A 14,535-nucleotide genomic window follows, 5' to 3' on the forward strand; every position below is an offset into this window, starting at 1 on the left:
TCCAGGGGGTTACAGCTACTATTATGGCTAGTGTATTTAAATTGGTTTTAATGAAAGAAATTATTGATTGATACTTTTGATAACTCATTGACACTTTTGTTATACAGCTTTTCTAATATTTATAATAACTAATATATTAACTAATATATGTGTGTGTGTGTGTGTGTGTATATATATATATATATATATATATATATATATATATATTATAGTTCTGAAGAATTAGAATATATTCCGTTACTGGTTATGGCCAGAAAAGAGTGTATTCTGATTAATCAGTATCCTCTTACTAAAAATTTATCCCATTTTCTGTATATAGATTGCCCATTTTCTGAGAATTAGATTATAATATAATATATTTAACCCTAAAACTACTTCGCAAATCATTTACTCATTTTTGGTAATTCACAGGTACATCAGACTCTTGTAATGTATCAGAGTCAGCTGTCTGAAAATTAATTACCATTAAACTATAGATGTACTTGTGTGTTGCTTAATAGTTGTGGTTTATATGCTTAACAGTAAAGTGTTTATTTTCATTGCTATTGCTGAGTAATAGGTTAGAAATCTGTCAGGAAGATGAACATTAAATCCTATCCATGATATGGTGGTAATATTAAAGGTTTAGTATATTTAGATACACAGAAAGTATTTCAGAGATTCTCTTGTTAGCAGATAGTACACTTTGGTCTAGTGGAAGCAAAGTAAAGAGGTATTAGACTGGCCTATAGCTGCTATTTTTATCCCTGTATACAATATGCACATTATGTATGCCATTATGAAGTAATCGCATCATCTAATTTTGGAAATGGCATAACTTTCTTTTTTTTTTTTTTTGGAATAACTTTTAGAGTTAAGACAGATCTGGGCTCTGATTCCAGCGATTCCTCTTGTCCTTTGGGCAAGTTACTGTACTTCTTTGAAGCATGGTTTTTATAAGTCATGAAATAGGGATTATAATCCGGCCTATTTTGTATGGTTGTTGTGAATATTACATAATCAATATAAATGTAAAACTCTTTAGCGTGGTGTCTAATAAATAGTAACTCCCTTTCTTCCTCCCAGTCTTCTTCTGTTCATGATTATTCAGAGCTTCCATATTGGAATAAAAAAGCTTTTTAAGATTATTACTGAAATAATCCTGGAAGCACAACACTTGTGATTCAGTGTAGAAATGCTTTTGAGTTCCTTACAGGGCTCCCATTTGAAGCCTGTCACAGGCTTCCATTACCAGGGCACAGACCTGACACAGGATCAATAGATCTTGAGGTTTGGGCTGCTTTATTGAATATCTGCCATTTCCTCGTTCATTTGCCTTTCACATAGAATCTTGAGTAAAAGGACCCTCTTTCCTTTTCTGCTGCTTATGACCTTGCTCCAGTAATTTCCTATTTGGGAGAACTGGTAGTGTTCAGCTGGGATTCATGTTTGTTGAACACATAGCAGTACTCACTTTTGGAATGGATGGATTTATTTAGGGTTTCCTATAGAGACACTTAGTCTTCTGATTTTATTTAATATATTTTATTTTATTTTATTTTATTTTATTTTATTTTATTTTATTTTATTTTTATTCTATTTTTTTATTCTATATTTTATTTATTTATTTTATTTATTTTATTTTATTTTATTTCAGGGGGGTTGGGATTTGGCTCCAGAGTAATGGACAGAGCTTGAAGTTCCAACTTGAGAGACAGCTCACTAGGTCACAGGTTTTAATTCTGCTTCCTGGACTGATCGCTCAGTTAGGGCCAGGGAGTTCTTTAACCTACAGCACAGCCCATTTCCTCTTACAGCCCCATTGGGGTGAATATAAAAGTATGGCATTGCTTTTCTTCTCAGAAAACTTTGGTGTGAGAACTTATTCAAATTCTAATTTACCTCAAAAACTAAAGGACTTCACAATTCTAGAAATATATTGAAAAACATTGCATTGCACAGTTTAAATTGTTGAAATGTATGGTTTGTGAATTAGGTCTCAACAAAGCAGTTTTTTAAAAACAGAAAGACAGATGCTATTATTATAAACATTATCCAGTCAATTTAGAAGATCCCTCAAGAGTTATCAGTAGACTGCTTTCAGCTCTTCTACTTTAATGGTAAGTACAGTCAGTTGGAAGGGTCAGGAAGGTACCAAATGATTTGTCTTGTTTATTTTGGTATTATTTTTCTGTGGGTTAGCAGAAAACTTTTATTGCAATTGGGAAGTTAACCAAATTTCTTTTCCTCATTTGGATTATGAAACATGATTTTAAAAAACCAACAGTCATTTCAGATTAAATTGCCATTTAGGATAGAAACCAGTTTTTAACAACTTTTGTATGCCAAAGAGGTCTGGTATCAAAAATTAACTGCCTCAGACCCCAGAGAAAGAAATAGAGTGGTCTGTTGCCATATTGCTGTGTATTTTTGAGTACTTTTCTAAAGGTCTGTTTTTTCCCCAACAGGTGCGGGAGATGTTGAAGATGAGGGATTCTAATGGGGCCCGCATGTTGACGTTGATAACGGAGCAATTCATGGCTGACCCTCGTTTGTCACTTTGGAGGCAACAAGGCACTGCAATGACTGATAAATACAGGCAGCTCTGGGATGAGCTGGGTAAATATAAGTTTCCTGATGGATTGCCATTGAGTTGTGTATGGATAAAATCATGGTTGGATGTTGAAAGTGCATGGTTAGAGTGTTACTGAAGGGAGATCTGCTCCTCTGTGAACTTATTGCCACTAGACACTGGTTAGAAGAAGGAGGGCTTGGGCTGGCATTTGCAAGAAATAATCTTGGGAGAGTTTGGGGAAAGTTGTTGGATCTTGAGGAAAGCAAGCACAGGAATCTGCCTTTAAATATTTGGAAAAAATAAGTCATTATTTTAAAATAGGTGTTTCGTATAATAAAGCTGGTTATTTATTTCTAGAATAATACTGTAATCAGTTTAGCTAAAATTTGGCTGTTTTCCCCCTTTGAGTACATTAAAAGTTTCAAAAGTAGTTTGAGCATTTATGTCTTGGCTGTTAGAGACTTAGATGAACTGTTGATAGTCAGCATTTAAAAGATAAAGTCAACTATAATTTTTATTTCTTCCCAAATCTCTGTAATAAAGATAGAAATATAGCAGGTGATTGAAAAAATGAGAAATGGGCTAGTCAGGCTCACTGGGAAATTTGGAGGGATGATTATTTTTACTCAGTGATTATTGCTAGGGAATTAACAATGCATTTGTTACATTGTCTTTCTCTTAAGAATGTGACAGATGGAATTTTTGACAATATCAATGCCTATATTAATTTCATGTTCTGGGTATGTTTGCTAGAAGATCCTAGTTTCTTTGAATGGTAGAAGAACTCTTTATCCCTTGACTTTTCTTTCCCTTTTTGGCTGATGAGAGACCATATCCTGCGGATTGATTCCATGTCAAGCCTAGACAAAGAGAAATTGTTTGTGCATATACCACATGATTGGAAGGGACCTTTGAGGTGAACTGTTTTATCGATAAGGAAACGGAACTCTGGGGAAATTTAGGAGATTTCCAGAAGAGGACATGGACCAATCTAGGGTTATGCTGCAAATTGGTAAAAACTTGGACATCAGAGTTTCCTCCTTTGCCACTAATAGGATATGTGTTCAGAAACTTGCTGTAGAGGACCATTCTTTTTTTTTCTCTTTTTTTGTAACATATATGTCTGCTACTATCCAACTGTTAGACATTTGTTGGCTTTTTTCTCTTGATATTTTTATTAAAGTATCTTGCTATAACTTAATTTTGGTACTTTCCCTGGTCACCTGAAGTAATGGTTAGTGGCTTTTACTCACATCAAAATGTAAGTCAGTCCATAACTATAGTAGATTGTTTCTACTATATTGGAAGAATGTTTGGGAGCACAGGGTGGTGTTTGGAATACACAAGTGTGACGTGTGGTTTAAACATATTTTTATAGAATACTGAGTGACAACACTTTTCTAGGTATACCCTCCTCAGTTTCGTAATTCTGTAGTAAATGTTGAATTGACTGGTTGATTTATGACATTTGAAAGGTCTGGCATTGAACAAAACCATAATGAAGTAAATTATTAAGGAATTTATTTAAGGAAATAAATTTAAAATTTAAGGAAAAAATATTGGAACAATATTAAATGAATAAAATTTAAAGAGCTTTGGTACTTGGAAGAACTTAGAATTACAAATAACTAATTAGGAAGAAAGTGCAGACTAATTTTTTTGTTTACCAAAAAACTTCAAGGGATATAGTTAAGTAAAACTCACAGTGTTCTTTTTTTTTTTTTTTTTTTTTTTAAAGATTTTATTTATTCAGGAGAGACAGAGAGAGAGAGAGAGAAAGAGGCAGAGACACAGGCAGAGGGAGGAGCAGGCTCCATGCAGGGAGCCTGATGTGGGACTTGATCCCAGGTCTCCAGGATCATGCCCTGGACTGAAGGCGGTGCTAAACCGCTGAGCCACCAGGGCTGCCCTCACAGTGTTCTTATTTAATCTATTAGCCCATCTCACTTTTCCAAGTTGGTTTTGAAAATTATGTGCCTCACCCCTCAATCAAAAGTATAAATTCTCATTTAGGAGGGTGTTTCCACCAGCTGATTCTAGTTACACTGTCTGATGAACTGCTTTCTGATTATAGGCCAGGCTTTATATTATACAAGTTCTTTGATTTTAGTCTAGGACGAAGAATATATCTTCTTGCCCTGTATTTTCTTTCTTCACAAATCAACCCGCATCCCCCCCCCCCCCCATCATTATTAGAATGCTATAAATTCTCATGTATCCTGATGGCAAGCAGAGGTCACTGGCCATTTTAATGGTGGTCTAAGTTTTGTAAAGAATCTCATGTAGAAGTAACAATAACTATTATATCTTAATATTCATTCACCAAAAAATTAACTAAAAGTTGCTCCTGGACTACAAAAGGAAAGGATTTTACTTCTTAATAAAATGAGAGAATTTGACTTTGTGCCCCTGCACAGGGCTCACATTGCTTCAAGGCTCTGCTTTGGAATTAAATGCTGAGCACTGCCAGATGCCAGACATTGAGAAGAGGCTGAGTTTTGTCGGCAAATGGGATCTGCAAGTTAATTGGTGTTTTCTGCAGGCTTCTGGCTGTGAAATGAAATTGGAAGCCCTTTAGCCACATGGATAATACAGGACCTGAATACAAATGTCACATGTCACCATCAGGACCCACTGTGAGACAATAGTGTTCCCACTCCAACACTGCACCATTACAGATCATTTAAATATGGGGATTACATTTAAACTAAAAGCCCCATTTGCCTTTTACTGCAATTTAAATGTCCTCTTAGCAAAAGCTAAGTGACAAATTAAATGAAAAAAGTGCCCACATTTTTAAAGCTGTAATGCAAAACAACCTTTTATTGCTTCTCATGTGCCACGAATGAATCATTATACTTGTCAACCCTAAACCAAGCCATAATTGGAGCAGCTACTGTTATCAAAGTGGGGCCGCTCTGTGACAGCTTAATAAAGCTGAAACTGTTAAATTAAATCTCAGATGCTTAACTCCTTAGCACTGGTGAATTCGTTGGGTCCATTTCTGGCAATGGCCAATGCACCAGGAAGAAAAAAGGATTCCTGGCATGAAAGTCTTAATCTGATGAAAGTGTACAAGTAAGAGTATCTTAGCCAAGTAACTCTGTTTTTTTGGCAGAGGGATTTGGAGACATCAGATTGTCGGCCTGGTTACAGAATTTTACTTTTTGATAGGATCATATATTCCCCTCCACCATATTTTCAACTTACTGAGTATATATGACTTATTAAAATGTAAGTGTTGATGTTTCAAAATTAATTTTAAAAATAATATTCATATAATTTTGTCTCTCTTTCAAATAAATAAGTTGTATACAAACTACTTCAAAGTAGCAACAAGCCGGATTCTTTTCCCCATCCTCTAACAGAAGGATTGATTGTGCTCAGTTCTTCTTTACTAAAATAAGTGCCTGTGGTATTCATTTGGTCTGAGTTAATTTTCATGATTTATTCCCTGATTTTCATAATGTAGAATGAAATAGATATGGATGCACACTATTAAGATCCTGTTCAGTGCATCTCATTTGCAGATACATGATTCTTATACGTGAATCTTCTTTTTTGTACGTTAATTTTACTTTTTCTCTATGATCATTTTCTGAAACATACAACAGTCTTCTCAGTGAGTGATGTATCATGATCAGCTGTAAGGAAATGTATACATTAAAATCTTAAGACAGAAATAGTGATAGAAGCTGCATATTTGGTAGAGCTATAGAACCCACATCTCTTCAGTTGCATTCTTTTATTCTATGACATGCAAATATTCTAGAAAGCAGATCACAGCAATAACCCTTAGATTTCAAAGAATAACCCAGTGCTGATTGGTGGTGAGCACACCTACTGTTAGCCCTAATGGCTGTCTGTTCAGCACACTTAATTACCATGGGGGTCTTTAGGGATGAGGGGATATATTGTAACCTCTCATCTGTGTTGATAGGTTTCTTTCCTTAAATGTCTTCCTAGACTGTAATTTTACTTTGCTTCATAAAACTATAGGTTGTGGCTGCCAGTCCATTAAAACCTAATTAAATGGATGTCATTAGAGGAAACAGTTAAATAAGATTTAATTACAGATTTATCATAGGGAAAAATTCTTAAATTTTCATTTTCAGGTATTACATAATGTGCTTTTTTCCCTAAAATTTAAATACTTCCTCTAGGAGCCGAGTCATGTGCTTTCTAGCATGTAAGATCTGTTTTTATTTTAGGGAGAGTCTGGATTCCCATTGCAAGAACCTTGCTGCTTTGAGTGGTTATCTCTCAGAATTATTTTCAAAGGTTTTGGTATGGGGGCATCAGGCTGGCTCAGTTGGTGGAACATGTGACTCTTGATCTCTGGGTTGTGAATTTGAGCCGCACGTTGGGTGTAGAGATTACTTAAAATCTTAAAAAGTACTTTCTTTCTATTTTGAATTCCATTGTAAGGTTAGTTTGACCACTGTTACTAGGCAACAGCTATAATATTCCTTGTAAGGTGCTAGATAGATTGGGTATACAGATTCAAGGTACACAATCTTTGTTCAGCAATAGAGAATTTAAATTTAGCTCATCCACCATTCCATCCACTGAGACCAAATTTACTGCAAATACTAAAAATTAGCTACTCCATGTACTCAGAATACTAACCTGTCTACACCTGTGATACAAGTGTGCATCTCTGTGGGCCTCTTCTGTACCCACCGTCATTACTCTTGAATCCTATGCTTAAGTCACACATTTAAAATGATGCTCTAAGTCATTTATAAGGGCTCTTGTGCACATTCAGAAATAAGATTCCAAAGACTCTGCTTTGGAGGTCATTGTGGAGAAATTTCCAGAGAATGCCACCTGATACCTCCCAACATAGTAGGCTAAGTAATTTCACCCATGGTATTGAGCCCCTACTCAGTTAATATGATAAATTCAAATCCATGCTTTCTAGAGTTTGAAGCTGATGGTGGTTAGGAATGGCTAACAAGTAACTGCTTTTCGGTGAGAGCTAGGAAGCATTCCAGTGTAGTTTGCCATATAAGTAGTGTTCTCTTTGCTAGTGCCATGGAGAAAACAGCAATTCCTAGAGCCCCCTTGCAGCAAAATGATGTCAGGCACAGAGTTGGAAACTTCTGTGTAGCTCTAAGTGTACTATGTAAACCTAACGAATAACGAATGTTAGGGATTACTTCTCACCTATCAGTTTGTCTTCCCTGGGCTTAAGGAGAATATGGTTTTACCACATAAACCACTTCAGTGCCTTCCATTAACCCTTCTTTCCAGAAGTTTTATTATGGTTGGTTTCTGTCTCTACATATTAAGTGTTTTCAGTGTCCAGAGGAATAGATGTATTAAGTGTTTGATTTTACTGTTGGTAATGGTTCTTGTAGTAGAGAGGGAGCAAAGAGATGGAAGCATTAAGAGACAGAAATTAGAATAGGCATGAATGAACTAGGAGCACTTTGATAGTGTTATTTATCACATAATTGTTACAAATACTTGTACAGATGGAATTTAACATGGTTTTTTACAAGATGTTCATGGAGGTGAGTTGTAGGGAAAAACCAGTGAGAAGGAATAGCATGAACCAAGACAGGGATGAATTTAGTGGGAGAAGGCTCTAAAGGGTTCAGATCCATTATCACCAATGTCATCTTCAAGATTTTCAGTCCAGTTTTACTTTCCTTTGTTGTTACTTCAGAGGAAGGAGAGTAAACATAGGATCTAGATTTTTCCTGTCTTTTTTTTCCCATTTTAGTCCAACTAGGAAGGATGACGTAAATGTCAGCACTTCTTTTTCAAGCACTGTGCTAAGCTCTTGATGCATGTATTATATTTTTTTTCTTAATCCAGGGAAATAGGTATAATTATTAGCCCACATTTTATAGCTGAGTAAACTGGACCTTAGAGAGACTAGAGAACTTGCCTGAGGTCACAGCAACAGAGCAGGAATTTAATCACAGGTCAGTGACTTAAAAGACACAACCACCAAACTGGACTCCATCCTCACTTGCTTTAATTTGCCTTTCCGCTAAGGGGGTCTCTGCTCAGGGCAGAGCGGGGGCAAGGTGAAGCTCACCTGGATGACGGTAAGCCCTGTAAAAGCTACAGGGCCTGGTCTGCCCACCCATGGTCCTGCAGGTCTAATTGTAGTAGTCAGCATAGCTTCCCTAGTCTAGTTGCTCATCTGGGTTTCTAAAGACTCTCTAACTTCAGTCTAAAAAAAAAAAACCACATTAATGTAGAAGAGCCAAATACATATCGATTAAGAACTGTCATAATAAAGTTAAACTTATCACAAAATAGGGATCCCTGGGTGGCGCAGCAATGTGGCGCCTGCCTTTGGCCCAGAGCGCGATCCTGGAGACCCGGGATCGAGTTCCATGTCGGGCTCCTGGTGCATGGAGCCTGCTTCTCCCTCTGCCTGTGTCTCTGCCTCTCTCTCTCTCTCTCTCTCTCTCTCTCTCTCTCTCTGTGACTATCATAAATTAAAAAAAAAAAAAAAAACTTATCACAAAATACGTGTAGTACATACTGAATATGGGTTAGGGTCAAGTTTTCATTTCATTTTCCAGGTTCCTTTGCTAAGGAGCCAGTGAGACCCTTAGGTCCAGGTCTTTGTCCTGGCCTATACCAGGCCCTAATGATAACACAGTTGTCAACACGTTTATATCTATGGTCTGTAGCTCTGTAAGCCTCCTGCACTGGGGCTGGGTTGGGCTGGCCTGGCCTGCTCTGGAATGGGGTTGCACATTCCTGTTTCAGTCTGCGGTTTCTTCTTATTATTGAGAGCTCCCTCTAAATATGGAGGTTTTGTCTGTTGTATTGCTCAGGAGGCTTTGCTTCTGTCCAGCCGTGTTCTCAGGACGCCTGTCGTTGGCTCCACCCTCATTACCTGAGCCTGGTTTCTTTTGCTGTTGTATGGTCTTATTGCTTTCTGTCTCTTAAAACGAGACTTCTGTGTTCGTTGGTCAGAGGCTTTTGGGTTCAGCTCTACTGTAGGGATGGGAAGAGGGGTTTGTTCTTTGTTTCTTTAAGTAGGCAGAGTTCATTTCTAGTTAAGGATCAGAAGTTAACCAAAAGAGATATTGCATATTTCTTTACTTCCTGTGCAGTACTATCCTTCTCTTGAGTGCCGCTGCTGGGGTTGAATTATCCATTCAGTACCCATTTACGGGAAAAAGTGGAAATAAAGAGAAAAAATGTTAAATATTAGCAGAAAGTGGTAGATTCGCAAGATTAAAAGAGATCTTTACAGACCATTTGATCCTATTATCTAACCAATTGGAGATTCCTAATGATAGTCATTCTCTTATTTAGGTGTACAATTGGATAATATGTAACAACACTTGGAGATCACCCCCTTGTGTATTTTTATCAAAACTTTATTCTAAATATAGATCACAGGGATTGGGTTGGAGTTAAGATGCCTTATGGCTCATTGTGTACTACATGTTAGTGTCCTATATTGTATATGTAGTATGCTGGTAGCATTATTTGTACCAAGAATGGATTCCATTTTTCTCCATTCTTTTTTTTGTTATCTTTGTTTATAAAAGATGAGTCCACTGGTAGTAACCCTCTTTTCACATTAGTGGCTACTAGGAGTGTCAGAGCATTGGTGTAAAGTATCCTTTTCTTCCTGCCAACAGTTTTAGAAAAGTTCTCTTCCTGTTTCCTAAGAGTTAGTATTGTACTTGCCCTCAAGAAACTGCCACCAAAGGAAAATGTGGTTGGGAGAGGGAGCGGTCTCCTTGCTAGATTGTGGATCTCTAGAGAGCACCATCACACTAGAGTGGTGGGAAGTGAGAGAGAGAGAATGAAGGAAGACAGGCTGGGGATAATTTCCTCTCACCATTTCTTACCCTAAAGTGGCAGCATACAAAAATTAACGAGGTCTGAGAAGCCTCATTTAAGCCATATGAGATTCCCAGGGGCTTTGTGGGGAATCGGAGATGCCAGGAGCTAGACTGAAAGAAGTGGAAGCTGAGGGAGGACCGAAGCAGCCACTTAGGCTGTTCTTTGTGTCATATGGAGCAAGGGGCTTTATAAATGTTTTTGTAGTTGATTCAAGCTTAGGTGGGTTAATGAGGGGGCAGGGGAACCCAGGAAAATGATTAATGGGTGTTTCCTAGTCAGGGGGTGTTCAGCAGTGCCCCATAGAGCCCCTGAGGCAGGAGAGGGAGGAAGAGAGTGTGAGGAGGGAGGCAAGTCCTCTGAGTCCCAAGAGAGTGACTTTCACCACTTGACACCTAGGCTTTCTGTTAAGATTTCTCTAGAACAAAGGATTCTGAGTTTAAAAATGCATTTTTGATTGTGACTATATTCAATTGGCTTTTAAGTAGCCACTCAGAGGTCTACTAAAGAATGACTTTTTTATTATTATAAATAATTTTCTCTTTTATTTTAAGGAGAGAAGGTAGGCTGGTAAATGATTTATAGCAGGTGAATTTTTGTAAGGCTGCTATAAGCTTCTGTAACAATTGCATAACATTGTTTTATTAGTGTTTAAAAATTCCAGCTTGGAATGAGAATAGTATACTGTCTAGTAAAATACAGGTGCCTTCTATCATTAAATTGCTTGGATGAGTCATGACTGGGTTCTAGGCTATTTTTCTTAGGCTCTGATCTAGAAACAAATAACTGGGAGTAGTGATAGTAATTGTCTGAAATATGGCTAACTCACCCAACTCTGTGTCTCCTGTTGCAAAGATAGTCTTTGACATAGGAATTCAAATCTCTATGAATTTGAACTATGACCAGCTCTACCTTCTTGACCCTATGTGGTGCTTGTCAACCCCTTTTATTTTGGGGTATCTTAGTAAATTTCAAAATTTGCTTGGGCAAACCTAGAGGAGAGAGTAAGAATTCATCAATTAAGAATCAGACTTAGTTGTCAAACCACCTTTAAATGGCCTCTTGGAAGCTACAGTCTCTCTTTGTGGATGAACATGGGCTGAGGAGGTTGGATGGTAGGACTGTAAACAGGGCATTTGAGTCGAATATAAGCTTGGAAATGGAGGAAAATCCTGTTAGGAGGAAGGCTTTCAAAATGTTGCCAAGACCACAAAAGTCTGACACCTGCCACTCCCTGACAGACATTTAAAGATGACATTAGGGCAGCCCGGCTGGCTCAGTGGTTTAGCACCGCCTTCAGCCCAGTCCGTGATCTTGGAGACCTGGGATTGAGTCCCACTTCGGGCTCCCTGCATGGAGCCTGCTTCTCCCACTGCCTGTGTCTCTGCCTCTCTCTCTCTCTCTCTCTCTCTCTCTCTCTCTCTCTCTCTCTCCTCTCTGTGTATTCTCATGAATAAGTAAATAAAATATTAAAAAAAATAAAGATGACATTAATGTATTTAGGAACCTATTCACCATACATATTGAGCATACACAGAAGATGCTCTTTGCTAAACACTAGGGTCCTAAATAGACTAACTAGTCTGAGAGATTTTTTGTTTGTTCGTTTTGGAATCATTTAAACCATTCCCTTAGTAATCTTGTCAGTTGCTGTCTTTTCAGGGGCATTGGAACTAGTTCCAGAGCTATCCTTTTTCCATCCCTATATTAGTGTTCAATCTCACCCCCCTTTCCCTTATTGTCCATTAATTAGAATACTGAAATTGACACTTTTTAAAGTTAGTATTCCTGTACAGGTGGAAAATAATGTGCCTGGTATGTAGTTGGTCAGTAAGATATTTGTAAATAAAATAATAAATAATTGAAGTGTAATGTTAAACACCTATCTAGAAGCCTTAAGAAGTGAGTATTTTTGATGTACTAAAAACAGTGTTTGAAAGGCTGTAATCTTCACTGTGCCTTCAGTTTTCTTTTCCCCTTCTGGCATGTCCCGCCTTCTCCACCCATGATGGATATTCATGGGTGCCTATGTATATCTAAATGCTTGCCTGGGCGCACACACGCGTGCGCGCTTGTACACACACACACGCATGCACACACACATACACAGAAATACAAACAGTTTAGAGTACAGAAGGGCAATGATTCTCCCTTGCCATCAATGCTGCAGGTAATCTATTGCATTAATCAGCCAGCCAGTGGGAAATGCATGGGGAGTGATTATACTATCATACACAATACAATCAGCATGAAGACTTGTCAAGACCAATACATCAAAGTTTAATTCAGTAATAGAATGAATTAGAGCAAAATGAAACATTCTGTTCTCCAAGAAACTCAGCACCCTTCACAGATTCTTTCTCAACTCCATAGAAAAGTCAGTGCATTAAGAAACTGTTCTTATGAATACAATTACTGTTCTTCTATGACCAAATACTGCAATCCTTTTTTTCCTCAGGATTCTTATACAACTGTAGTGCTAAAGTATATTCATCAGTATTCCATAATCATAACCATTAGTAAATTTGATTATTTTTTGTTAGGGCTCCTGATGATCTTTTATCCTTAGTGTTCTCCATGGTTAAATGAAGGGCAGGTTGTTGTCCCACTTACCCATAAGTATGGCTGGTGGACAGTAGAGTATCTTAACAGAACAACAGGTAAATTAACAATAACCTGCTGTTTACAGTGCCTTATGGTAAGCATTGTTTAGTTAGGAAACAAAATGAGAAAGGGAAAAGTAAAAAGTGGCCCAACACTGCCTAAGACAGCTGAAGAAATGAAGTTATATACTGTAGGACTCGTTTCAGAAAAATTTGAGGATAGATCTAATACATTTCATATTCACAGTCACCATTCTGTGTCAGTTTATAACATCTATTCAAATGTGAGACACCTAACCAAGCGTGCTTTCTCAAAGGGGCAAACAGATATAAGCTCTCCTGGGCTGTTTCATTTTCAGAGCCCTCAACTGGAATATAAAGAACAGGTTTATTAGAGTCAGATGGTCTTAAGTATGGATTCTGATTCTCATATTTGCCAACTGTGTGGCCCTGGACAGACCCTTATCTTAGAGAGAACCATAGTTTCCTTATCTCTAAGATGACTACAATGTGTATTCTTTTTTTTTTTTTTTAAGATTTTATTTATTTGTTCATGAGAGAGAGAGGCAGAGACACAGGCAGAGGGAGAAGCAGGCTCCATGCAGGGAGCTCGATGTGGGACTTGATCCGGGTCTCCAGGATCACACCCTGGGCCAAAGGCAGACACTCAACCACCGAGCCACCCAGGCGTCCCTACAATGTGGATTCTTAAGTTCTTAAGGCCTAAAATAAGATGATGAGATAATGCATAACACTTTATTTCTGATTCTACTAGTCTTTTGCCTGTGTTGGGAAAGTGGGCCCAGGGGAAGACTTATCAGAGAAAGACATCATGAAGACCTAAGGAGTCTTCAGGAATAGATTTATATAAACTTGGAGTGTTGGACAAATCATAAAAGTGTTCATGGAGGCGGCTTGGTGAAGCAACCAGTGCAGAGCCCACTGAAGGTGTGCTCTGCAGGTTCCCACGGTTCACATTCCTTCCCCTCACTGACACTGGCTGCCCTTCTTGTGTATCAAAATAAGAGGTCTGTCATTGTGGCTTACTCTCTTTCTGATTTTTTCTGTCTTTCCTCCCTCCCTCAGAAAGGAGGATGGTGAATGATGGGAGTGCTGGCTCTGGTCATTCCCACAGAACCAGATTCCCAGTAAAGTTAGGCTATTTTTGGTGAATTTTGCATGTCGACCCGAAAGCACTGACAAATTGAATGGAACGGGAAGACTGCGTATTAGTTGAGGGCCACAGGTTTGCTGGAAGGGAACATTGTCCAGGATACCCGTTAGGTGTTTTGGAATATCTGTGCTTTATTTTCTTTGTTGACAGCAAAAAAGATGGTTATTTCCTTCTGTCTTTTCACAGAGCCTGGTCAAATGATAATCAGTTCTGTGCCCTTCTGCTTATTAGGGCTTTGCCCTGCTTAACTTAAATGATCTCAAAAATTTTCTCTATACAGTGTACCTAAGGCATTATTTTGAAATTTTCCCAGAAATGTTTTATTAGTGAATTAGGAACTAGCACACCAGATTTAAAGTAAGGAGAACATTTTC

General features: G+C 37.9%; 1 protein-coding gene across 1 annotated transcript in view; it reads left to right on the forward strand.

The window, feature by feature from the left end:
- Window positions 1–14,535, forward strand: part of ZSWIM6 (zinc finger SWIM-type containing 6) — a 193,154-nt gene that overhangs the window by 140,468 nt on the left and 38,151 nt on the right. The window contains exon 4 of the mRNA XM_072749999.1: window positions 2,448–2,598. Coding sequence (XP_072606100.1) covers window positions 2,448–2,598 — 151 coding nt within the window. The remainder of the gene's footprint in view (window positions 1–2,447; window positions 2,599–14,535) is intronic.

Source organism: Vulpes vulpes, chromosome 2 (genome assembly GCF_048418805.1).
Source record: "Vulpes vulpes isolate BD-2025 chromosome 2, VulVul3, whole genome shotgun sequence".
In the NCBI taxonomy this organism is placed as follows: Eukaryota; Metazoa; Chordata; class Mammalia; order Carnivora; family Canidae; genus Vulpes; species Vulpes vulpes.